The sequence below is a fragment of the Cadophora gregata genome (assembly GCF_030347475.1).
Source record: "Cadophora gregata isolate MNR1 chromosome Unknown scaffold_9, whole genome shotgun sequence".
Taxonomy (NCBI): Eukaryota; Fungi; Ascomycota; class Leotiomycetes; order Helotiales; family Ploettnerulaceae; genus Cadophora; species Cadophora gregata.
Genome location: NW_026695932.1, coordinates 1,336,972 through 1,360,404, shown reverse-complemented (window position 1 = coordinate 1,360,404; position 23,433 = coordinate 1,336,972). Strand labels below are relative to the sequence as shown.

The 23,433-nt window shown below is 49.2% G+C and overlaps 8 protein-coding genes across 9 annotated transcripts; 4 read left to right on the top strand and 4 right to left on the bottom strand.

The window, feature by feature from the left end:
* Positions 1-219: 219 nt before the first annotated feature.
* On the top strand, positions 220-2,876 carry ONS95_014749 (uncharacterized protein; the record flags this gene model as incomplete). Its single annotated transcript, XM_058508421.1, has 3 exons — positions 220-1,098; positions 1,148-2,389; positions 2,436-2,876. 3 exons carry the CDS (start codon positions 220-222, stop codon positions 2,874-2,876), a joined length of 2,562 nt encoding a protein of 853 aa, XP_058356108.1.
* A 255-nt stretch (positions 2,877-3,131) lies between these two features.
* ONS95_014748 (uncharacterized protein) lies at positions 3,132-4,212 on the bottom strand. The gene is made up of 2 exons (XM_058508420.1): positions 3,873-4,212; positions 3,132-3,787 (listed from the first exon to the last, which is right to left on the bottom strand). The coding sequence occupies exons 1-2, from the start codon at positions 4,126-4,128 to the stop codon at positions 3,222-3,224; spliced, it is 822 nt and encodes a 273-aa protein (XP_058356107.1). The 5' UTR covers positions 4,129-4,212; the 3' UTR covers positions 3,132-3,221.
* RPB6 (DNA-directed RNA polymerases I II and III subunit RPABC2) lies at positions 4,213-5,458 on the bottom strand. Its single transcript, XM_058508419.1, has 4 exons — positions 5,336-5,458; positions 4,959-5,267; positions 4,765-4,884; positions 4,213-4,709 (listed from the first exon to the last, which is right to left on the bottom strand). Exons 1-4 carry the CDS (start codon positions 5,365-5,367, stop codon positions 4,673-4,675), a joined length of 498 nt encoding a protein of 165 aa, XP_058356106.1. The 5' UTR covers positions 5,368-5,458; the 3' UTR covers positions 4,213-4,672.
* Positions 5,459-5,660: 202 nt separating this feature from the next.
* Positions 5,661-7,417, top strand: PZF1 (Strongly-conserved Zn-finger binding protein (TFIIIA); the record flags this gene model as incomplete). The annotated part of the gene is made up of 3 exons (XM_058508418.1): positions 5,661-5,751; positions 5,808-5,961; positions 6,019-7,417. The coding sequence occupies 3 exons, from the start codon at positions 5,661-5,663 to the stop codon at positions 7,415-7,417; spliced, it is 1,644 nt and encodes a 547-aa protein (XP_058356105.1).
* Positions 7,418-7,789: 372 nt separating this feature from the next.
* On the top strand, positions 7,790-10,338 carry ONS95_014745 (uncharacterized protein). The gene is made up of 4 exons (XM_058508417.1): positions 7,790-8,033; positions 8,083-8,550; positions 8,601-8,774; positions 8,825-10,338. Exons 2-4 carry the CDS (start codon positions 8,179-8,181, stop codon positions 9,329-9,331), a joined length of 1,053 nt encoding a protein of 350 aa, XP_058356104.1. The 5' UTR covers positions 7,790-8,033; positions 8,083-8,178; the 3' UTR covers positions 9,332-10,338.
* Positions 10,339-16,245, bottom strand: ONS95_014744 (uncharacterized protein). 2 transcript variants are annotated; one of them, XM_058508415.1, is made up of 3 exons: positions 15,312-16,245; positions 12,167-15,237; positions 10,339-12,115 (listed from the first exon to the last, which is right to left on the bottom strand). In XM_058508415.1, the coding sequence occupies exons 2-3, from the start codon at positions 15,047-15,049 to the stop codon at positions 10,658-10,660; spliced, it is 4,341 nt and encodes a 1,446-aa protein (XP_058356102.1). In that variant the 5' UTR covers positions 15,050-15,237; positions 15,312-16,245; the 3' UTR covers positions 10,339-10,657. The 2 variants fall into 2 exon arrangements, with proteins under 2 accessions (XP_058356102.1, XP_058356103.1); XM_058508416.1 differs by having other exon boundaries at positions 10,339-15,073; positions 15,123-15,237.
* A 749-nt stretch (positions 16,246-16,994) lies between these two features.
* On the bottom strand, positions 16,995-17,309 carry ONS95_014743 (uncharacterized protein; the record flags this gene model as incomplete). Its single annotated transcript, XM_058508414.1, has 1 exon — positions 16,995-17,309. One exon carries the CDS (start codon positions 17,307-17,309, stop codon positions 16,995-16,997), a length of 315 nt encoding a protein of 104 aa, XP_058356101.1.
* A 4,502-nt stretch (positions 17,310-21,811) lies between these two features.
* ONS95_014742 (uncharacterized protein) lies at positions 21,812-22,307 on the top strand (the record flags this gene model as incomplete). The annotated part of the gene is made up of 2 exons (XM_058508413.1): positions 21,812-21,892; positions 21,957-22,307. 2 exons carry the CDS (start codon positions 21,812-21,814, stop codon positions 22,305-22,307), a joined length of 432 nt encoding a protein of 143 aa, XP_058356100.1.
* Between the last annotated feature and the right edge of the window lie 1,126 nt (positions 22,308-23,433).

Sequence of the window (23,433 nt, the reverse complement as noted above, 5' to 3'; positions counted from 1 at the left end):
AACTCAACCATTGACCTATCCGCTCCCTGCACCCCTTGCCTTACCGCTCTGCCGCTCTCGCTGCCATCCGTCCTCACTCTCACATGCACCAGCACCAGCACCAGCACCAGCACGCACGGTTCCCCCTCCCCTCAAATGCTTGCCAGAACCTTGTCTGGACCAAAAGTGGAGCTGTCGCAGATATTGCCCTATTAATGTTCCGAGGCGGTACCAGCGATCATGGCTTCTTCATATACAACCCCAATTTACAAGATCAGGGAGCTCCAGATATCACGTCCCGCCATGCAGCGTCCTACCACCAGAGGCACGACGGGCACGACGGGCACGGCTGAGACCAGGGATTCCAGTGGTAGCATAGGTGCTGGCGGAGCGCGAAGAACATCGCTCTCGTCTTTTCCGTCCTCCAGATCCCCCAGCGCCATGTCGAGACACTCCCGACCCTCGAGATCTCCCAACCCGCCAATGATTGATACCGATGGTACTTCAAATCCCAGCTCGACCTCGAAAACCCCCTCGAGTGGAGACTCCTCCCAGCACTCTTCCCTTTCTGCTACGAAGCGCTATAACCCAGACGCCCATCCAAGAAGGAAGCTCAAATCCCAATACCCACGCGGGGAAGCAGAGAACCATGTTGAATATATTCTAGTGGCTTCATTCGATATTGACAAGGGGCCCATAATGGAACACCAATATCCTGTTGCAATCACTGGTGATGAGCACATGCTGGCGGAGTTGATGTTGCCAGACCAAGCCCATGTTCGTAATCAAGACTGGACGATATTCTTTCTGCACAAGGACACAAGCCAAGAGGATGAGGAGGCAGAGATGAAAGAGGAGAGGAAAAGAAGACGACAAAGGAGGAAAGATAGAGCTGCTGGGCTGCTCGATCACGAGGATGTTGAATCTGGTGAAGAGGACGATGAGGAAGATCTGGACAGTGAGGATTCAGATGGCAGCGAACCGGAAGGTGGAGAAGGTTCACCATTGATCTACGTCTTGAATTTGGTTAATACGAAGCAAGATAAGACAGCTAAAAGAGGAGCTGTTGTGAAAGCTATGGCGATATGCACGCGGCATCCTTTCTTGCACATTTACAAGGTTCGTGCGAATCCTTGACCTATGTGACGCTATTCTGACGTAAAATTAGCCATTATTACTGCTAGCCCTGGAGGAGTATTTCAAGTCACCTCACCCTGCGACGCTGGCGTTGTTGTACGAAGCAGTAAATACTATGGACCTGTCATTGATGCCAAAGCTTAGTCTCCTAGAACGACATTTATTACAGGCGAGTGATAACAAGGACTTATTTGTTGAAAAGTTTGAACAGATGATTCAGATGCGCATGGCAGAGGATAGAGGGGAGGTTCCGGAAGGAGCAGCCGCAATGTCTGAAAGTCCCGAGAGACGAATGGATCTCACTCGAAACGGAACGAAGGCTCATGTAGTCGCCCATTCGATGTATTCGGTACCACGAGACACTCACGAATTTGAGACGAAAGTGATGTATAATGGAATTCCAATCCCGATCAAGGTGCCGGTAGCGGTATCACCAGAGACCGTTGGAGATTTCTCTCTCATCAAGCTCATCCAGACCTTTGGAGAAACTCACGCGAAGTCACCCCAACCATTTGCATTACATCCGCATTTGACGACGAGCGGCGCGTACACTCATCCAATCATCGTCCTGGCTAACGCCATGTTGACACAGAAACGGGTCATCTTCCTTGGTCACAACCGCCCCTCCGGCGAAGTCGCTGAGGCTGTTCTTGCGGCTTGTGCATTAGCCTCAGGGGGGATTCTCCGTGGTTTTACGCGCCATGCATTTCCCTACACTGATCTGAGTAAGATCGATGATCTTCTGAAAGTTCCTGGTTTCATCGCTGGCGTCACGAATCCTACTTTCGAGAATCACCCAGAATGGTGGGATCTTCTATGCGATTTGCCCACAGGGCGGATGAAAATAAGCAACCGCATAGAGGGTGCTCCTCTAACCGAAGGTCTTGCCCAATTTCAATCTCAGAATCCAGGTTACGCGAATCTTGTTAACGCCTCATCTTCGACAAATTCAGCGACCGATCCCACGGGAGATACAGCTTTCATGGGAGACGTCTTGCGAAGTCTCGCTGCTAGGCATGGTGAAGGTGTCATTCGTGCCAAATGGCGAGATTGGGTCGAGAAATTCACACGTGTATCGGCAGCATTCGAAGAGACTGTCTATGGAGCAAGTGCCTTATACATTGGGGTAGAAGAGGCTGAGCCCGGAAATGAAAATGTTTCTGGCCATGGATACGTTTGGGCTGACGAGCCTTCGAAGCTCCGCGAGTTGGCTGGTAGCGTTCATCGGATTGAAGGATGGAGAAACACTCGAAGCTACTTCAGTTTCAAACAGGTAAATCTCTCACTTCTGCATAAGTGAAGGAAGCTGATCATGTTAGGATATTGCCCAGCTGTATAACTTCAGGCCTTTGAAGGCACTTGACCTCCATCACCTGCACGATCGACTCCGAATGACGAAATTGACGCCGAGTACCAGCAGGGAGATTTATCTAGCATTGTCTAAATACACCCACTCTTACGATGAGATTTGCCAACTTCTCACAGTTGCGCCCGAATCTCATGCAGGGCTCTTTTACGTTGCGCTGGGACTGTTCCACAAGGACAAGGATGTAAGGTTGAGGGTTGTTGACCTGCTGGAGAGAATAAGCGAACATGAAGCGGGTAGACATTGGTGGAAAGCCCTTAGTCGCTTCGAAAAGCTCGCATATTATCGCATACGAAGAGAGGCAGAAGCTGAAATGAGAAGCAAGCTGGGAGAAAATGGAGATGGGCCTCTCGGGAATGGGCAATCATTGATGACGGAGAAACGAATAAGCTGAGCTTTTTGAGCATCGCAGCATTTACGACTTATGAGGCTATGACCTCTCTTGGTGTTGCCGAACAACAATATATTTACAAAGATACCCACGAGCGTGTACCGATAGAGAGAGAGCACTTCACGGCCAAGAAAGGCAACGGAGTTGGAATGGACGTACAAGTTCCATCGCGTCTATAGCTTTTGTCTTGAGGCCGAGGTACTTCTATGAATATAAGCCTAGCTACAAGAGAGAGTATAGCAGAGTGGCATGGCCTACTACGCAAGTAGATATTTCGCCGCATAATTGACATGATCTGTCGCAAAAGTCGAGATGAAAAAGTATGAGTGATCATACCCCTATTCCTTGTCAGCAAATCGATCTTAATTGGCGTGGCCAGGCCAAAAGGGATGCACTCACATCTTGATATCTGACCCTCAGCCCCTTCTTTCCACTTTTCTCCGCAGCCTCCACCAGGTTCTCTGGCAGCAGTTGCTTCTGCTTGTAAAAGTTGTCACCGGTCCCAACATCCACCAAAGCTTCAAACTCCCCCTTCCACCCCTTGAGCAACTCCGTCGCATCATGCTTCTTCCACTGCTCCCTATCCTCGCCCAGATATCCCTTAAATGCCTTCTCGCCCCAAGGACAATTGCTGGGATTCGAGATGGGCGCAAATGCACTAACGCTTTTGTACATGCCCGGGTGCTTCAAGAAGAGAGTAAGAGCGCCGTGTCCGCCCATACTGTGGCCCGAGATCGAGACGCGTGAGGAGTCGAGTTCCGGGAAAGAGGAGAAAAGAGCTTTGGGGAGCTCGGACGTGATATAAGATTCCATCTTGTAGTTCTTGGACCAGGGCTCCGCCGTTGCGTCGATGTAGAATCCGGCGCCACTGCCGAAGTCGTAGGCGTCGTCCTCACCTTGGATTTTGAGTCCTCCTGTAAGACAATTGTTTAGCTCATCTACAATCTCATCCAAAGGATGAAGCACTAGAAGTGAAGTGGGGTGAAGAGGACTTCATACTTGGAGAAGTATCTGGGTACACAACAGCTATGCCTTTTTGGCTCGCCCCATATTGGAAAAAGCCCTTCTCAGCACCATTGTCACCAGTACAAGTCAGACCAGCGAGGTAGAACAGAACTGGAATTTTGCCTTTCTCTGGATTAGGCGGGAGGTACAGGTTCAGAGCCATTTCGCAGCCAGTGGTTGACGCATCGTGAGTGAGCTTGAGGAGCTTTCCTCCGAACGAAGCTATGGCTCCCGTAGTTTTGAAAGACATTTTCAGAGATGAGAAGTTCCGAAATTGACTTATTAATTGAACACAGTGAAGAGTAATCAGAGTCGGGAAGGAGGATATTTGACGGTTTACAGTTGTGAAGCTCTTTCACTCATGACGGTACGTTTTAGGCTTACGACCCCTCAATGCCCCGCTTGGTTGGGAGCTGGAGCGAGCCGTGGACTTTCGCATCCGGGTTAGGCACTGGTTGCTTCGGAGATCTCCCGGCATCATGTGGTGACTTTCGGGATCGTGTACTCTGGCAATTTCCTCCTCCCTTTCCATGAAATCGGTGCTTAGATTTTTGGAACACTTTACTTGAGTTTGAAAAGAGTGAGGCGGGCAAAGACGAGGATAACACCCACAACCACAGCTCTGTAAGGACTTCTCTGCTATTCTTAGAAGCACTTTCCTCCTCCATCCAGATATCAGCCTGCTAAACGCCATTTTTACGCCATATCCGGCCCAATGCAATGCAGAAATGAAGCCTCATACCCCGAGGCCTTCACCTCAACCACCAGCCAACCTTGAAATCCCTTAAAGCCCACTACTGAAGAAGCTCCTCGCACGTCCAGTCTTCGTACCTGATTCGCCGTCAGCAATTAGGTATGTATATGTTATAGCTTCAGTAGTACTAACATGCCATCGGGCATATATCTCCGTACGATCAGCGGGATCTTCTTCTCTCTCAACTCCTTGATAGCAATCTGCAGGGGATCCGTCTCTCCCTCCAGATCAACTAACACTGGCGCATTCATACTATCGGGAGCATTTCATTAGCTCAATGCCAATAATTTTATTTGTTCCTCGTTCCAGTATTGTGAAATACCAACCTGATCTGCAATGCCCGAGTACCCAGGATTCTGGCTCTCTCGTACTTGGTCATATAGGGCGTGGTCGTCCGCTGGTCGTTAGGTATCTTCTTATCCTTTGGCGCCTTGTCTTTGTGTGATCGATTGGCTTTTGCTGATGGATCGCCCGAGCCCGATGAGATGATTCCCATCCCATTGTCCCCAGTGGCTAGAAGCTGATCAGGGTTTTGACTGGCATTCACATCATCCACCACATTGTTCTCCTCATATGGATCCTCTGGCTCCGCGGCATCATAGTCGCCCTCGTTATCGTCGTAGGTAGGCGAGAACCTGGGTCTGATCAGCAATCATGTTGTCGTAAGAGAGCTCTGCGCGTTGCGTAGCCACGCAGAACTTACCCGCCATCACCCATACCCTCATCGTCAGACATGGTTCAGCAGAATCAGGAAGTTTTGGAGATGGTGATTATTTGAAGGTTTTCGTTGAATGCGTTTGGTAACAAAGTTGTTGTATTCAGCTGTTGCAAAGAAATTGTTCAAGGCTCGAATCTGCGATCAGGCACTAGTGTAGCCTCAGAACAATTTAAGGTTTAGCGCAAATGCCAAGAGTTCATCAGCCACACCAGCGAAATATTTCGTTTTCACAAGGTAGGTGGTAATCACCTCAGACAAACCAATACAACATCATTTCGCAGGAGCGCAAAGCTCGCAATCAAGCCTCCCAATGGCTTCAACAGTGGGAAAGAGAAAGGCTGCAGCCTTTTTAGAAGACTCTGCGAAGAGACAAAGAATTGAGAGACTGCTTTCTCCTCCCAGTAAGTACCGTTCCGCACACAACTAACTTCTGCCCACGATATTAACAACTCTGCAGTGGAGGCAACCCAAGAATCTGAGGATGACGACAATGAATACCGGCAAGAAGGTTCCGAGTTTTCAGAAGAAGAACATATTGCGAATACCCCAGTCACACCATTTTCTCCAGGCCGGAAAAAGTTCCCTTCAGAATTGAAGACAATCAAGTGCACGTACGAAGGCTGTGCCAAAACATTCAATAGGCCAGCAAGACTGACAAGTCATTTGAGAACGCATACGAATGAGCGGCCATACGTATGCACATACGAAGGCTGTGACAAGACATACTTTGAGGACAAGCACCTTCAACAGCACATCAAAGGATCCCACACAAAAGAGCGATCCTTTCCATGCGACTGGGAGGGATGCAATAAGAGTTTTCTGACATCAACTCGTCTGAATCGGCACAAGAATACACACACAGGCCAGCATGTATACCGCTGTACGACTTATCCGCCCTGCAATGAACCTTTCCGCAAGCACCAAACCCTTCAGCGCCATATTCGCTCTGTCCACCTTCTACTTGCACCATATCCATGCACTTATGTCGACCCAGTCACTTCTGTTCCTTGCGAAGCTGGATTTGATGGTGCTACTGGCCTTCGCCAACATGTTGATCGTGTTCATGCAGCTAGAAGAATAACATGTTTCCTCTGTCATGCGCCAGGATTTAAGACAGATCGAGAACTCCAGGCTCATATTCGGAAAGAACATGCCAACTGCGCCTTCTGTGATATCAAATGCTCAAGTCAGCGAGAATTGATGAAACATATCGAAATCCATCACTCGGGCATTACTATCGACCAGCGAAAGAACGTCCTCTGCACTTATGCTGGATGTAACAAGCGGTTCACCAAGCAAAACAACTTGAATACCCACATACGAACCGCTCATATGGGACAGCGTTTCATCTGTGGTACTTTCGACCTTAGCACCTACTCGGAATTGGCAAATTTCGTTACCGAAGATGGATGTGGGGATGATTTTGTGTCAAAGGCCAGTCTAATGGATCATATCCGTACTGCTCATCTTGGACTTAAGAGTCTGGTCAACGCAAACCGTAAAAAATCAAGCTCCGAACAAGCATTGTACCATCAGGATTCCGAATACGATTGTATGGACCCAGCTAATGGTTGCGGAGAGGACGATTATGCTCACACTCTACGAAAGTCTAAGCGTGGCAAGAGCGCCAAGCCTTCACTTGTTGATGAGTTGTCTGGTATCGATCCCAGGAGGACTATCCCATGCCTCGTACCTACTTGTCAGGACATGTTCATACGGAACTACGATCTCGATGTTCATATGCGTACCGCGCACCCTTTCGTACCTGCCGCCATTGATCCTGGTCTTGCTGGACCGAGCAATCAGTTTCCATATCCAAGTGTCGATTTCGATCTGTCTCATATGACCATAGATGTGGGTGATGTAGAGCAGATCTTAGATCGTAACCTCCAACAGCCACTTCCTGGATTGGAAGATGACCAAGCTGATTTCAACTGGGAGTTTCAGAGGCAGGCACTTGAAGGAGGACCGTTTTGGGTCGGCGCAGATACAGGTGTTGGTGACTTTGAAGGGAATTTGGACGAGTGGACTCAAGAAGAGGAAGAGATGAGAGGGTTGATCGGTTGAGAATTCGATCTGCTTGTGATCCAACACGACAAAATGAGGACAAAGATGATATTGACTGCATGTGGGCTGGTGTTGGACATGTTAAGCATTGAAAACCAGCGGCTCTACATGAGCAAGAGCTGCATAAACCCAGAGCTTTATGGAAATTTAATTTACTCTGATGGAGTATTGTAGTCTACATGTATTGTTCAGTGAATGTTCTGCTCTTGAGTGTAGCCCTACGCGGAACCGACCTTGGAAATTTTACCTCTGGTCTGGCACCTAGAAACTCTCAACCCCCTCTTTAAACTATGTCCATGTCCTCCCCGAGGTCCCTTAAATTCGGCGAGCAGGGGCATTCGGCCAGCCCACCAATTAAATCAGTTTATCAGGAGCACCGGCACCGGCCATAGGCCCGGGCTCGGGCCCGGCAGCTTGGCGTACTGTAGCGTCAGTCCCCACCGTACCTGCCTAGGTAGGAAAGCTCCGAGTCTTCGGCCCTCTTTAAGTCGCGTCAAAGACATTGAGAACAATACATAACACCGTACAGCAAAGAACAACACGACAGGTCCCAGTGCACAAATTCACCGATTTGAGATCGAACTCGAGAAGACTTGTCATCTCTCTGTACTCCAAAGTCAGGCTTGTTACCCGTGAAAGTCTGCTTGGCTCACGCATGCCATTAGATATCAACACGCGACTGCCCAAACTCCTCACCCCCCGAAAAGTTCCTTCTCGAAGTAACTACTATTTTCAAAACAAGATCGCCCACCTCGTTCAAAATGACCTCCGTATCACCAGTTCGTCGAGTGCTCAGCGCCCTCGATGCGAACACGCCCCTCAGTCGACCAGGCGCCCAAAGCCTCAAGACAAGCAAAAGCAGCAGTCCTACCAAGCCAGTCCAGATGGCAGAAATAATACCGCAGGCATCTTTATCGGAGGCAACAAATTACGCCTCGATTGATGAGGGGACTCCTGTTTTGGGCGCAAAAAGGAAGTCCTATTCTCAAGATGACACTACATCATATGGCGCGGCCAAGAGACATAAGGAGACTGCTGGCATGGAAGAAGATGCTGGAACATATATGCAAGCGCAACTTTTCAGCAGTGATGTTCATGAGGTTCGTCAACAGTCTCAACCCCAAAGTGAAGGAGCATGTTATTCGAATTACTCCCAGCCAGAAGACATGCTAACTTAGCCCAGGGATTTCTGGGACATTCTTATGATCTTGCAACGGCACCCTCCTCACCAACCTCCTCCTTTACCTCTCAAGATAATTCAGGACTGAATGATTCTCAAAATACCACAGTCACCATTCCAGATGAAATCCCTCTGCCTCCACGCCATTCTCCACTAACGCGCGAGGAGCTTCGTCAGGTACGCAACCATCTGTCAAGGGTTTATGTGCATATGCTAACCTCCTCTAGAAAGCTAGAGAGATCAAACTTCGGCTCAGTCTTGCAAGCTACAAAGTTCGAACGAATCAGATTGAAATTCCCATATCCCGTCTAGAAATTCGATCTTCTACCACAGCATCCAGAACATCCCCCTTTCCACCAATCGCAACTCTTTCTTCGCAAATTCAACAACTTTCTCGTCCATCAAATGCTCCACAAGTGCCAGATATCAAACTACAAACACCATATACAGAGAAGAACCTACCGCAACCAGTCACGATACCATCGTCACCCCCTTCCTGCATCTTGACACCAGGGAATGGCAAAAGGGTTGCATCTCCAACTAAAATAGTAGTTGACGTGACGCGTGAAGGATTCGCGACCCCTTTATTACCCAGACAACGACAAGGCGTGTTGAACCCTCCATCTTTATGCGGCAGTCCGAGTTGGGAAGATAGAGGTAGCGATTTGACAAGTAGTGTAGTCAAAGGACGAGCTGCGGATGGGTTACTGAGCTTGATGCACCAGTATAAATGAACGAGGTGATCATCGAAGGTCTTGTCACGAAGCTATTGATGTTCCTGTGTCATGCGTCTTGAGGATGTCTAATAATTCCTTCGTGTTGCATGGTTGGGGCTTTTGTTGAGCCAACAGGGCATTCTAATGTGCAGATAAGACAAGAAAAATGGAAGGATTTCATCGAATTAAATAGGATGAGTCGATAAGGGCAATTTCGGGGTTTGCCTATGCTCTCTAGAATAGAGCGGTGGTGATCCAGCGATGAACTGGCAAATTTGCTTGGAATGTTGCTAAAACAGACTTGCTACAATAATTAGACATTCAAAGTGCGCGATGCTTGGTTGGCTAATCGCATTGTGGATGGAGAATGCTCCCTATTTTCATAATGGCAAAGTACTAACCAAATGATAATGTGCACTTCAAGCATATATGTTTGAGAAGGGGGTGGCATCTACCCCAGCTGCCCATGGTGTACCTCCCGTCCCCTTGGGGGCATGCTACGCGACCCCTTTCATCTCGCTTAAATTAGCGACATAAACACAGCGAGATTGGAGAACTTCCCTCCCCTCAAAACAACAGCTATCATATAATAGCCACCTCGTAACTTGCAAAACCCACACCTTGATGCATCGGATATCAATCCTAGTAACTGTCCATTCTCGCCAGACACATGGATGGTTCATTCGATTGCTCACCTTCGGACAACTCAGAATCCCTGTCCAAACAAGTGTGATAGCAGGTAGGTTGATACCTCACCTAGATCGCCAGGAAGCCCTAGTACGGTTCGAGCTCGCGCGGATGTGACGTCTTTGACTCTTTGATGCGCAAACCTATCTTTGCTGCATGATTACTTCATCCGCACCTGTCATTTGCATGTCGTGGAATTGTGCATGGCGGTGGCATTTGACATGTCATTTCTCAGCTGAATGCGAGTGAGCGACTCTGGCACAAATTCATCGGATCTGGCCAGAGACACAAACAAGGTCGTTAAAAAGCGAACCACAGATCAGAGAATTAATATTTGTTGCGCATGTAAAATTTCATATCCAATCGTACAGATCTGCTCACTCATCAGCTAAGCAGCGCAAGCAGAGTCAAAAATATGCAAGAGCCCTATACTAGTCAAATATTGTATCGAAGTCGACGCCGGCGCTAAGCCAAGTCCATAATCCAAAGATGTAAATCACCGCAACGCCAGCCACACATGCTTTTCCTAACTGGTATATCTCCTCAACATCCTTGCCTAGCTTCCAACCAATGCTGAGACTTCCATCCATAGCTTAGAACGCCTAAGAAAACAGGTACACGAAAATAATGAGAATTGATGAGAACTGCTGCAGCCTCTTACTCGGCATTCATGGAATATAACGAGGTATCGAAAGAAAACGGTTTGTCAAGGACAGAAGGATCCACCATGTCGTCCCATGACTGGTAAGTGACGGCCGGAGGGTCGGCGTCAAACATGGTAAGGTCATCTTCACCATTGACGTTGAATCCACTCATATCAAAAAGACCCTCGGTATCGCCAGGTCCAAATGGCATCCACTTATCATCGAAGATGTCGAGGCTGATATCTAGGCCAACGCCATCAGAAATATCACTGTTCGGTTCTGAAACACCGTCCTTGCTTGACTCTGGCGTATCGTTCGGGGTAATCGAACGATACACATTCATGTCCGAAATTGCACCACCTGCGCCAGTCTCGAATGGCTGAAAACTATGGAAGAGATCATGAGGATCAATTGTAACATTAGCCCACAAGTTCGGGGCCACCGCCTCCACTGGGTTCTCTTTCGGCTTGTTGGCATCCTTTTGGCTAGTTTGGCCCCTTCCAGTGGCGTCCTTGCCAGGAATAGACTTAGATGGAATGTTTGTCTTTCCCTCTGTAGCACTACTCTGGCGATTCATAGAGACTTGACGGTTCATTGGCGTAGCTCCGGCAGGGGTATTGTCTTCTTTGGCAGTCGGCGTTCGGCCTTGTCTTGAACCAGTCACCGCCATTTTAGCGGCAACTGGCCCACTTTCCGGTAATTGGGCAGCTACAGGTTTCTTCGACTGGCCTTGACTGTCTAATCCAAGTGTGCTGGCTAGATTCTCTTGGACATATTTCAATGGGTTCTCCAGCGGTCGTATATGCTCCTCCTGAGTATGGGCCTTCAGTGCCTCAGGGGTCTCGAAGCCGATATTGTGTCTGTCACACTCTGGCTCCGAACAGCACAAGGAAGGCTTGCTTCGTTGTTTGTTATCTGACTGCTGCCTCTTCAGATCAGGTGATGTTGCCTTGGACACTTGAGGTGAGGAATTTGAGCCAGGAGTTCCTTGACCCGGTACGGGAGTACTGTTTTGTTTTTGCTTCTTTCGAGCAGGTATATGCAGATCCTCTTGCTTTAGGGTATTTTTGCCGGCGTATGCAGGCGTTCCATGGGGCGATGTAGCTCCAAATGCAAAAGGTGGTTGTGAAGAGGTAGGAGCCGCAGGTGTGTTTGAGCTGCGACTGTTGTTTCTTTTATGCAAGTTATTGAGCTGCTGCTGCTGTTGGTGTAGATTTGCGGCATTCAACGGGGTTGGCGGCTGATTGGGTTGTGACTGTTGAGCCTCGCTTTGTGATGCTGGAGCCTGCAGGTTCTTGGCGCCGCCGTCAGGCTTCTTCATATTGGGATACCGTTCGCTCAACACTTTGACAATGGCTCCCATCATGGACCTTGTGCTCTCAATCTCTGCCATACTGATAGAGAAGGTGTCCCTCAAAGTGGGATTGGGCTGATTGAAGTCGCCACGAAATTGCCTGCCATAGCGAAAGCGCTAAAGGATTTAGTCATGAACGGCAAGAGAAATATGGTGTGGAATACATACTGCCTGGAAAAATCTCCTAGCTTGAGCTTCATCATGATCGACTTGGAACCATCTCGGTAAGGCTTTCGAGACATTGATCATGCCCGAGTGTACGCTGAGTAAAGCCGCCGCGGTTTTCTTTCTCGTTTCTTCATCCATAGAGATATCAGGAATTGTGTGTGGTAGCTTTGCTTGCTCCTCTTTCGAGATTATGGCTAATCTGGCCTGCTCTGCAGTCATTTTGGAGCCTTGGTTTGCATTCTGCGCAGCCCGGATGGCATTTTCGTACTTTTTCCTTGTCTCAGGGTCCATTGCAGCAAGCTGCTGTGGGGTTGGAAGTTGTCGCGGCTGTTGAGTCGAGTCTTGCGCAGGCTGGGGAGATGGGCGTGGCTGCTGAGTGTTCGGGTTAGGAACTTCAATAACATCATCACTACTGGCACGCTTCAAATTCTTAACCGGTTGGGCAGGTGAAGATGTTTGGGCGGCGTTTCGAGCATTTGGTTGAGGTCGGGAGCTTGGCCGATTATTCGGAATACCAGGGGCCGATTCGGAATGAGCGTTAGGACCGGAGTTTTGGCCAGCTTGAGGTGGCTTGAGGGCCTGTGTAGGGTTGGGTTGAGCTTGTCCCATCTGACCTGGATTTGGTTGCCCAGTCACATGGGCGGCCTGGGCGTTGGCTTGTTGCATCCGACTCAATTGCAGGGCCATCATTTGTTGACGTTGCTGATGCTGCTGAGGTGTCATTTGTCCTTGGCCCTGGGCTTGAGCTTGTTGTTGGAGCTGGTTCGCCTGGTTCCTCATGTATATAGCACGTATCTGTTCATCGCTTGCTTGTGCCAGTTTACCACTGGGATGGGTTCGCATCGTATGTATCTCTTGTGCAGTGGGTTGTCGCAACTGGCCGAGGCCTGGCATATTCATACCGTTGTTGAGAGGTATCATAGGAGCCACGGGAGCAACCATAGCCGGAGGTGCATTTGGACCTATGCCTTGCTGGGCACCTGGCTGCATACTAGCACCCTGAACCTGTTGACGACTTCGGATTGCCTGTGTGTAGTGCAACTTCTGAAGATTCTTGACAGCGTCGAGACTCCCCGTTCCCGCAAGGTTCGGATTCTGTGCTATCCATTGCTTAAGCTGACCCCATTTTTTTATCTCTGGTGGACTCCCCTGGGGCATGCTGGCGTGGTTGTGGAAAATCTGAGGAATTTCCACGTTGTCCATCTGCTGCAGAGCGCGCTGCTCTATCTGCGCAGCGTTCGGGCCGACACGCTGTTGCATCTGATTCTGCCGTAGACTAGCCATTTGTTGTTGCAAAAGCATTTGCTGTTGAGGATTCATGCCAGGGGCCATCGATTGAGGTGGCCGTTGTCCTGAATTCCCCATCATGAATTGATTCGCTCCATTTTGAAGATTGAATGGACCTGGTGGTATTTGTTGACCGGGCCGAGCCTGGCCAGGACCTTGCATTGGCATCGGAGGGCGTCCACCAGCCATATTTGCGGTATTCATTTGCCCGGCGCGGGATTCGTGCCATTGCTTCACCACCTCATTCAGTTTGTCTGGCGGCATGGCAGCCAAGGCTCTTTGAGTCTCCGGCGTCATATTCTGAAGCATGGCAGGATTCAGTCCAGCAAACGTCATACCGTTTGCTGCTCCGGGTCTATTCCCTTGCATGAAGCGGGGATCTAGTGGCTGGCCAAATTGAGCATTGGGATTCACCTGAGGTGGTTCTGGATGGGCCATCGGCTGTGAGGGCGTTCTCAATGGTGCATTGAGCGTCGCCATTGCAGGGCTTTGCTGTGGCGGATTCGGGCCAGGCCCCATCCCACCTGGTTGACCTCGAAGCCCAATTGTCTGCTGTGCTTTTTGCTGGGCATTTAAACGTGCCTGCGATTGTTGTTGTTGTTGCTGCTGCTGTTGTGCATGCTGCATTCTTTGTTGTTGGATCTGCTGAGCATTGAACATCTGCTGCTGTTGCTGGGCTCGGGGGTTAGGATTAGGCACCATATCTATCCCTTGACCAGCCATACCCGGCTGTGGGGTTCCATTTCGTGGAGGAACACTGGCTGGAACTACCATCTGCCCAGCTTCTTGTGCTAGTACGCCTTGCTGCTGCTGTTGTGCTGCAAGATTCTCCATGTTACCCATAAATGATCCAAAATCCGGGTTTCCACCCACGGTGGTAGGTGGTTGGCTCTGTCCATTCATTGGGCTAGGGTTCATAGATCGTTGCGGTTGCATAGGAGGCGCAACCTGCCCACTTTGAGCTTGCTGCTGCGAGAGAGCAAGCTGCTGTTGGTGAGCCTGGGCTTGTTGCATGCGCTGACTTCTCTCCTGGCGAAGTCTGTTCATAGCTTGATTTCGGTAGTACATGAAGATGGGATCTACACCTTGGGCTTGGTACTTGTTAAATTGTGCTGGGTCCATTCGCTGCTGCAAGGAAGTTCTCAGCGTATTCTTCTCCTCTTCCGAGGCCCCAGACATCAGTCTGTTGGTAAGCTCGTTTACAACAGCATTGTCCTGTTGTGTCATAGGCGGTTGACTATTGACTGGCCTGCCGCCCATGTTCTGTTGCTGCGGCATGGGAACAAACTGCTGTTGATTTTGAGACATATTCTGTGGAACTCCTTGGTTGGGCAGTCCCATAGGAGCCTGTGGTGGCTGTTGTCCTGGAAGTGGTGAAGCTTGCATCTGACGCTGGAGATGTGAAAACCCCTGCTGGGGTGGTTGCGGAGGCATGACTCTAGGGGCTTGCCCAGGCATGTTGTTTTGGCTCATCATCATTTGCTGCTGAGCTTGGGCTTGCTGAGCTTGTGCCTGCGCTTGAGCTTGTTGGTGAATCTGTTGTTGCATGCCGGCCTGGTTTGCTGCTCGTCGTTCTAGTAACTGCTCCAGTTTCATTTGCACTTCCTGCTTGTAGATTTCCTTGACTTCATTAGTGGCGTGATTGTCTCATACATCTTCCTACACGAACCTTGTTCTGAGATTTGTCAAATATGTCCTTCTCGAACCGGATGCCAATTTCTATCATTTTTTGCAAGCTGGGAGCATTCGATTGGGATTGACTGGCCAGGCGCAGATTTCCAATTCTAGCGTTAAAATCGTCAGCATAGATACTCGGGGAACACTCGAGAATCTTGAACTGAATTATGTTGATACTCACATGTTAAATATCAGACCCATTCGTTCGTTGTGCATAATCTGCGTTCGCCAACCAGTAAGAGTACCGGTTTGCTGCTGAAGGGTTGAGAAGATCATCGACTGGATCTGAGCAGAGGCATGTGGATTCTGAGGTTGGCGCTGCTGCATTTGCTGGGGCATCATTGGCCCAGGGCCGGCGCCCATTTGTTGTTGAAAATTTGTTGGATCCATCTCGAGAGCAGGTGAGCTACGCTCCGAACCAAAAGATTGAGGTTTCGGTACAGGTCCGCGACCTGACCTACACTCAATGTTCTGAACTTGAGAATGTGCACTGTATCAGTCGTGGTAGGAAATTCGAAATCTTTGGGCGTTGATCCTGGTGGGACAGACAGTGTAGCGTAGCCGATAATCAACAAGCCGTGCCTTAGTCGTCCTCCAATATCCACATGGAATTATAACTTGTGCTCCACGAGTATCTGCTCCTCGAGAACGAACATGTGTTTGCGACGCAAGTGGAGCGAACGAGAGTGCTGCTGTGGATCGAGAGATTCGCGAGGTGGGAGGATGAATCGGGCTGGGATGGAGGCGGAAGTACGATCGAGAATAAAGGCTTCTACGCTTTCATTTAATCGGTCGGTATTGTCGTCGAGGTATTTCCGCAGCTGAGGTCAAGGTTGAGGAGGTGCAAGTGAGGTGTTCAGCGAGTTATCGTGAGGAGGTCGCGGCGCATGGACGGGGTCAAGATAAAACACCAGGGCAACGCTAGGGTAACAGATCAAAGAGGTGATCTGCCGGACACTACCACTCCAGTCTCCAGCTGAGCCGGAGAGAATATCGTGCAAAGATGCTGCGTAGTGCTATCGTGCGGGTGCCGTATTGTCTCGTGAGAACTCAGTCTCGTCGAGAAGTGTGGTGAAGTGCAGTGCAGTTGTTGTTCAGTGGGTGAAGACGGTAAGGTAGGTAGAGATGAAGGTCGAGGAAGCAGGCAGGCGGCAGGGCGGCAGGGCAGCGCAGGGCAGCGCAGCGCACAGGGCACAGGCTCAGCAGGGCACTTGCGCTTGCGACGGGGGAAGACGAGGGCTCCACTAGAAGGAGCGCTAGCTACGCCCAAAGGAGGTTAGCGACACCACATATTGGCTCTTAGCTGTGCACCGCGAGCACCGTACCCAGTACCATACCCTCCCATCCCATCCCCATCCCATCCCACCATCCTATCCTATCCCATCCAGCCCATCCATCCCATTAAATCTATCAGGCCAGGACTAGAATAGGAATACTTCAACCGGTCCCATCAAGGGATAAGGTTACAATCTACTTGCAAGAGAGGAGAGAACAGAAAAAACGCAGCCGGTAAAAGACTCGTGGATGGGGATGGGTGTGCTCAGGGAAAATACCATCAACAGGTAATTGAAGCCGAGCAGGAAAGGCTGCCTTGGCGAGAGGTTCATACGTTCCTACGCAGATGACAACGATTACTGGTAATCAAACAAACTCAGTGGTGGATTCTCCTCTACATGCCTGGCCGACCAGCAAGATATCGGCAGGGAAAGCTGGTAGAGAAGCTATTTGGTTGGGATCATATTCATCAACGAGTCTTTGACAGTACGTGCATCTGCTTGCTGCTGCTGCTGCTGAACAGTAGGTTTCAGCTTCTGTGTTCCAGTAAAAAAGGACCACGCCGAGAAGCAAAATCTACTAGGCAAGATTACGCCCCCAGGTTATTACTCGCGCGTTCATTGGATGTGCCCGTCTTGCCCCAGACATGCTGACTTTGCTGAGCAATATGAGCGGCCACCCGGCCAGTGTCAGTCACCAAGGTAACCTTCCCTGGCAGGTAGGCAGGTACTGCAAGTAATTTTAGATAGGTTGGTAGAGATCTGTTGGCGATCTTGGGAGATCTGGCGGACGGCATCGTATGTTTCGACGAATTTTCGACGGCAGCAGCAGAGCAGATGCAGAGAGACGGTAAGCTAGTGAGTGCTAAAGGGAGGGAGAGGCGCAACAAGGGTTGCTCCTCCATGCAGTCAGTAGTGTCGTTGACGAATCTATCCTTCTATCCTGCCCTGCCCACGGGTTTCAGAGCATCTTGCTGAGCTATGCGCCGGGACCAGGACCGCACGAGCTCTCCCTCTCCATACTTCCCAATATCACGTATCAGAAGCTTCTTCATTTGCTTGTAATTTACCGTGCCGTTGCTGAAGTGCAATAGAATAATGCGAACTCGGCCGTGGAACCAGGGCGTACAGCAGGAGGGGGGAGAGGAGTCGAAGGCGAAGGCGAAGGCGAAGGCGAAGCTGTGTAGGACTCGACTGTCAAGAAAGATGGGATCGATCACCAGCTCATACCCCTCCTACACTTTACGCCTGTCACGCTGTGCCGAAGAGAAGAGGAGAGGGGCGAGAGCACGAGTAACAATGAATGATCACCTTAAGCCTTGAGCCCCTTCCTAGGTAAATCTACCTACCTTACCTACCTATCTACCTTAGATGAGGTGTAAGGTTAAGCTAAATAAATGATAGCTGGAATAAAAGTGCTTGGACGGGCGGTGGAGCCACCCTAAGAGACTATTTTCGCGCACAACACAATACAATACAACACAACACAACACAACAATGCAGATGAAGATGAAGATGAAGATGAAGGTGAAGAGAAGGAAGAGCAAGAGGGAGATAACATGTTATAATCATCCGGCTCGACTCGAGTCCGGTCAAGCAAGACAATCGAGACAATCTGCTGCTAAGATAAGGCTGGGAGACGGACTTTCGCAACTGTGGCCCTCTCCCTTCTCCCTTCTCCCTTCCATTGGCTTGGTGGCACGCTGAGCGAGGTGGACCGCCAGCAAACAATGAATTAAATACCTATGAAATTTACCTTATTACTGTACGAACGTTACCTAGAATCCACAGTCACTACTGCACTACTAGGTACAGTACAGTAAATTTACCTACAGTACTGTATGTACTGCACCTGCACCTGCACCTGCACCTGCACTTACCAGGGTGAATGGAATGATGAATGATTTAGCGCACGAGCAGGGGTCATATGCCGCAGGCCCGCCATGAGAGCCAATGGAAAGACCCGACTCGACGAGGCTAACAACCGACTGCCGGCTGTTGGCTGCTGGCTCCTGGCTCCTGGCTCTGGGCTCTGGGCTCTGGGCTCTGGGCTTCTGGGGACGTTGGTTCACTACTGCCACAAGCAGCGAAGTAAATTACGAATCCGTCTCGCGTCTTTCGAACGTAAATTTACCTACCTAGGCCATATCACATGAATGTCTGTCTTCGGGAACAGAGAGCGCAGATGAAAACAGGGGTCCCAGCTGTAGGGTAATTTACATTTTACCAGGGAATAAGAACGACAACCCCCCTGCATTGACTCCAAAGTCAGTCGTCTAGGTCGATTAGGCCTAGGAGCCTAGGAGGTACTGGACAGTAAAGGGGCGCCCGGCTTCGCGATGCACTTTTCCCTCTCTACTCTCTCGCCTTGCTATCTTGGATAATCTTGGCTGGCTTCTGATTGATGGCAAAAGAGAAGAATACGACATGTACTGAAGAAAGGCGGCACACAACTAACTGTATTTGGTGGGCGAGTGTTGTGAAGCGTGCTGTGCATTCGGAGTACTGGGTGGTAGGTAACCTTGATCAGAAAATGTTCCGTACTTTGGTGGTACAATTTAGTTCCGTATTAATAGAGGGCCATGCTCCCAGATGTTCCCAGCTTCAGATGAGACTTTGATAGCGGCCTGGAGGCGTTTCTACACTAGGTATCTATCCTTTTTTCGCTAGATACCTTACCTTATATTACATTACTTAGTGCCCAGGTAATCACGCGAGCCTCCTCCCCGCCCTCCCTTCGTACCTTACCTACTTACCTATGCCGATACTTAAGGCAAACTGCCTACCTATCCATAGGTAAGGTAGGAGGCAAGTTCGGCGCTCCAGTCATGCTTCCCTCCTTGCATACTGCCCCCGAATGCCATGCGTCGCAGCATTCACCTTTTGGCCAATATTGCAAATACATCCGTTGGCAACCTGAGCGCTTGCTCACGATTGCTGGCGGCTCGAACTTTGGCCGGATAGGTGTGAAGCAAGCCTTGCAACAGAAACCGCCAGAGTGGAGCAGGAGACGCAATTTATCCAATCACCGGACCGGACCGACGAGCTATGCAGCTTTCCCCGTCCGTGCCGAGTTGAACTCTTCTACTGCAGATGGCAATGACAGGTACTCCCTTGGAGATAGAAATTCGATACGAAATGCGGAAACCATGGGGAAACATGAGCCATGTGCTGGGCGAGATTAGCTGTCTCAACACACGCTTGACACTCCGCTTTGCACTCCGCATGTCTTGTGAGAGCCTGGATATCCCTGTTGATTTTGTTATTGCACTTGCTCCTTAGGTCCCCCATACTCCTGTACCATTTCATCTATCGTCTGAATTCGTATCATCCGATGGAAGTGCTGTGTTGACCGAAACACACAAAAGTGATCAAAAGCTTATTGCATAGCTCGAAAGAAACTCTCTTCTCACCGCTTGTTGCGCGCAACCCAATGTTCAAAATCATTGTTCGATCACCATCACGGTCTCAACGCTGTCAGGCTTGCAAGACCAGCCCAAACGCTGGGGAACAGATAATTTGTTCCCATATCAATGGCCTCGTCATGCTCTCTTGAGTCTCGAGCCTATTCAACGCGATCTGCAACTTGTCAAGTGACAAGTAGTGGCAAGCAGGGCAACCACTTTTCTCGGCCTCCAAATTCAACAATCTCCAGAAGCTACAAGAGTTTCGCTGGTCGCCTCACTCAAGTCGCTGTTTTCAATCTAGTCTAGTAAATAACAAAGATCATCCCCATTTTAGTGTCTTGGAGTTATGTTCTGTACCTGCAAGTCTCCCCATTCCGCAACTGACCATACAAGGAGCTCGGTCAATGTAAACCTACTGATCATTACCCATAGATGGGTAACCTGCATCCCTTCTCTCCTTTCACCTTAGGTACCTCAATTTCCTGAGATCGCTCCTCAGAACTGCAGAGAATGACTGACGCGTGGACAGTTTTATGGAGACTACGTATCGCAAGAGGTGCACGAGTGGTACTGCTGAAGCCTTTCCAAGTCTCCATTCGAATGGAGACCATACCAATTTTGTGTTTTCTCTCTATACATTTCTTTCGTTAAATGAAAATTGAAAGGGAGCATTGTCTTATCTGGTCAACTCCTGCGATCGACAGCATACCCTTTACGATTATGATGCCTATGTTGATGATAGCGAGCCGTTGGGAAGACTTTGTGAACATGGTAAACCATGGGCCTCGAGAATCGATGAGTCCTAAAAGCCCTTGCTATCATCTGGACACAAACCCACATGTACTCAGTCAAGTTATATCTGCTTCTCCAGGATTCTGGACACAACGTTCCACCTGATTATGAGGCTGAAGCTTGATGCTAACGTACCAATAGTACTACTTCGCACCTCCGTTGGCTAGAATTACGACCACGTAAGTAAGTACTAGACTCCCCGCTGCACTTTCGGAATCTGACGCTACTTTCCAGATCGATGCAGAGGATACTCCACCGAAACAAGCGAAGAGTTCAATAGGGTGAGTCGAAGTATCAAATCGGCCTTGATTGAAGCTAGAAAAGTGTCAGCATAGACATGTAAGTAGTTCGGGAAATGGTCAAACATCTGGGAAGTATCTTGCTTCTTCAATAACTTCCGAGACATGAGTGAATGTATAATCGCTGACTTTGACATCATTGAAGGGGGCTGCAAATCGTCCCTCAAGCAGCACTGTTACCTGTCTATACGGGATAGCCGGATCCATTTAGGTACGTTGCGTCTGTCTTGGGTGGACTTCGGGCTACATTTCTATGTGAGCCTACCATTATACTTCTTTATTCCGAGCAAGCCCTGCTAACTATCGACAAGCGACTGTGTAAACGCTTCATAGTATTCACTACTACCCTATATCTCATGTTCTCTGCTTGTGGGTCTAATGCGCTTATCAGATTACCAACAGCCATGTTCGAGCTTTTGATTGAGGCTGCCAAAGCATCACCGGGTGGCTGGCAACCAAGACGGCTCTTGTTTATAACTCAGGTCGGATTTCGGCTCGGATTTGGTGCCATCCAACTTTGCTCAGGTCTGGGGACTGTTTTCATACACAAAGGGGTACTGGTAAAGGGCTATCACCAGTCGACCCACAACTGCGGTTCGTGCCTACATCATGAGAGGCATTGCCTGGTTCGCTATTTCGTCCAGATTTGTAAGGCTGTCAAGGTTCTTTTGCGTTGGGATAGCTCTAGGTATCACACCAGCTGCTCTCACCAACGGCCCGGCATATCAAAGCTACTCGAATGCCTTGGCCAAATCTCAGGTTTCGTAGGGTTTATCTGCGCTCTTTGCAGCTGTTGCTCTTCTGGGGGACGCGGTGACACTTCTACTCATTCTTCCGTGGCTCGCTCATCTGCGGGTTCCGCAGAAGCTTATCGCCCTGTCATCTGTCTTCAGATTTGATGTTTCCGAAATGTATGTCGGTCTCTTGGCATTGCCACAACAGTTGATAAAGGTTTCTCAGATCATGAAATTTGCCTTTGGAGTAGTAATGGTAATGTTCGCCTGTATATCTGGAACGTGATAGGGATGATTTGGACTAACTGTTCTTGATCAAGGGGCTACTGACTGGTGGTGTCGTTTTTCTGGGGACTGACTGTAGGGAGAAGCAATCGAGCAAGGGGCTCCTATTCGGAGCATTTGAGAACGTTTCTGTAGAAGTCATAACTTCCCTGATCACTTCAAATGCACTCTTCGGAGAACGAACAAGCACAACAATCAGGTCCGTTATCCTCATGCTTCCCACAGACTTCATTATTCCGTTATCGATGTTCCTCAGCCACTATGTATCCTTCAAAGGGTCCTTTACGGCTTGGACTGTGAATATCTTCATTGGGGTGTTCTATTCCTTGGCAATTCTTGCCGTTTGGCGTATCTGGGAGGCAAAGGCGTTCTGTATAGACTTTTGAAGATAGCGGCGGACGGTGAGTCCGAGGGCAATGGTGGCGCTTCAGGGAATTGGCCTCTATTCCATGCCACTTCTATACCTAGTGGAATGGTGTATCTGATACTTCGTGTGAGATGGGTGATTATCAGGAACAGGGGGTGAATAAAAGCATTTAGATATCTTCCTTTCCGCACGGAGAGAGTGAGCCAAATGATGCATGCTGTGCCCAAAGCCAATGCACTTGACAGACCCGGGCTAAATGATCACAAGATGCAGGTTCATAAGTAAAGTGCAAACAAGGCTTCTATGCCACTCTCAGGTCTCATGTGCAGTCTTTACCAGACATGTATTTTGAAAGCTGGGGATTCTCGAGGTATGCTTTCTACCCTCTTTCCACATAGAACAGATGCAAAACCAAACTTGAGAAAACGTCCAGAATTAGATGCTAAAAATACTCATTAATATCTAGGTTCACTGTTCTATTTAAATGGAATTTGCCAGCGCTAGGTAACCAATTTCCTCTAACGATGATGCCTGAGTGCCGAGGACGACTAACTTTGAAAACAACAACCAAATCGCCATTTCAGGCACGACCAAGGCCTACACAGTCTGCAGGCCGCCACAAAGGCGATACCACATCATTGGTTGCCCAATGCTCCGACTTTCAGCGGTGATGTACTTGCGACTGTTGAAACTGATTGGCTTGCCTACGCAGGCAAGGAGAAATTCTGCTTAAGATGGGTTACGACGTGGAATGTACAAGGAGTCAAACGTGTTCAGCTCCAGAGAGACGATGGCCGGAACTCAAAGCTCATCCTAACGGTTGAAGACAGTATGATCCCTCGACCGGCATTTGAGGCGTGGGACAAGTCACAGCCTCTCATGTCCATATTATCATCTCTCCACTACTACCTATCTACTCATCAATGTTTACATGCTAACTTCATCATGCAGAGGCCGAAGCTGTCTACCGTTGTTACCTTGCGCGTGAAGCTGAAGAAAACGTGCAGAAGATATTTTGTAGAAGATTTGGAGCAAAGTTTATGGGCACTCACGAAGAAGACCTCAATATGAGTATTTGAGCGCCTGCAAGATTCTTTTCTTGTTATCTCGATGTCTTCTGGCTTCCGTTCTCAGCAAGTGTTTGT

What these genes read in the sequence shown, in the direction of transcription:
- ONS95_014748 (XM_058508420.1), bottom strand. Translation starts at nt 4,128, where the DNA reads ATGTCTTTCAAAACTACGGGAGCCATAGCTTCGTTCGGAGGAAAGCTC. An exon ending in GTACCCAGATACTTCTCCAA is followed by an intron (nt 3,788 to 3,872) that starts GTATGAAGTCCT and finishes ATTGTCTTACAG; the next exon opens with GAGGACTCAAAATCCAAGGT.
- RPB6 (XM_058508419.1), bottom strand. Translation starts at nt 5,367, where the DNA reads ATGTCTGACGATGAGGGTATGGGTGATGGCGG. An exon ending in GAGGGTATGGGTGATGGCGG is followed by an intron (nt 5,268 to 5,335) that starts GTAAGTTCTGCG and finishes GATCAGACCCAG; the next exon opens with GTTCTCGCCTACCTACGACG. An exon ending in AGATATATGCCCGATGGCAT is followed by an intron (nt 4,710 to 4,764) that starts GTTAGTACTACT and finishes ACGGCGAATCAG; the next exon opens with GTACGAAGACTGGACGTGCG.
- ONS95_014745 (XM_058508417.1), top strand. Translation starts at nt 8,179, where the DNA reads ATGACCTCCGTATCACCAGTTCGTCGAGTGCTCAGCGCCCTCGATGCG. An exon ending in CTCAACCCCAAAGTGAAGGA is followed by an intron (nt 8,551 to 8,600) that starts GCATGTTATTCG and finishes AACTTAGCCCAG; the next exon opens with GGATTTCTGGGACATTCTTA. An exon ending in CGCGCGAGGAGCTTCGTCAG is followed by an intron (nt 8,775 to 8,824) that starts GTACGCAACCAT and finishes AACCTCCTCTAG; the next exon opens with AAAGCTAGAGAGATCAAACT.
- ONS95_014744 (XM_058508415.1), bottom strand. Translation starts at nt 15,049, where the DNA reads ATGAAACTGGAGCAGTTACTAGAACGACGAGCAGCAAACCAGGCCGGC. An exon ending in CTAGGAGATTTTTCCAGGCA is followed by an intron (nt 12,116 to 12,166) that starts GTATGTATTCCA and finishes TAAATCCTTTAG; the next exon opens with CGCTTTCGCTATGGCAGGCA.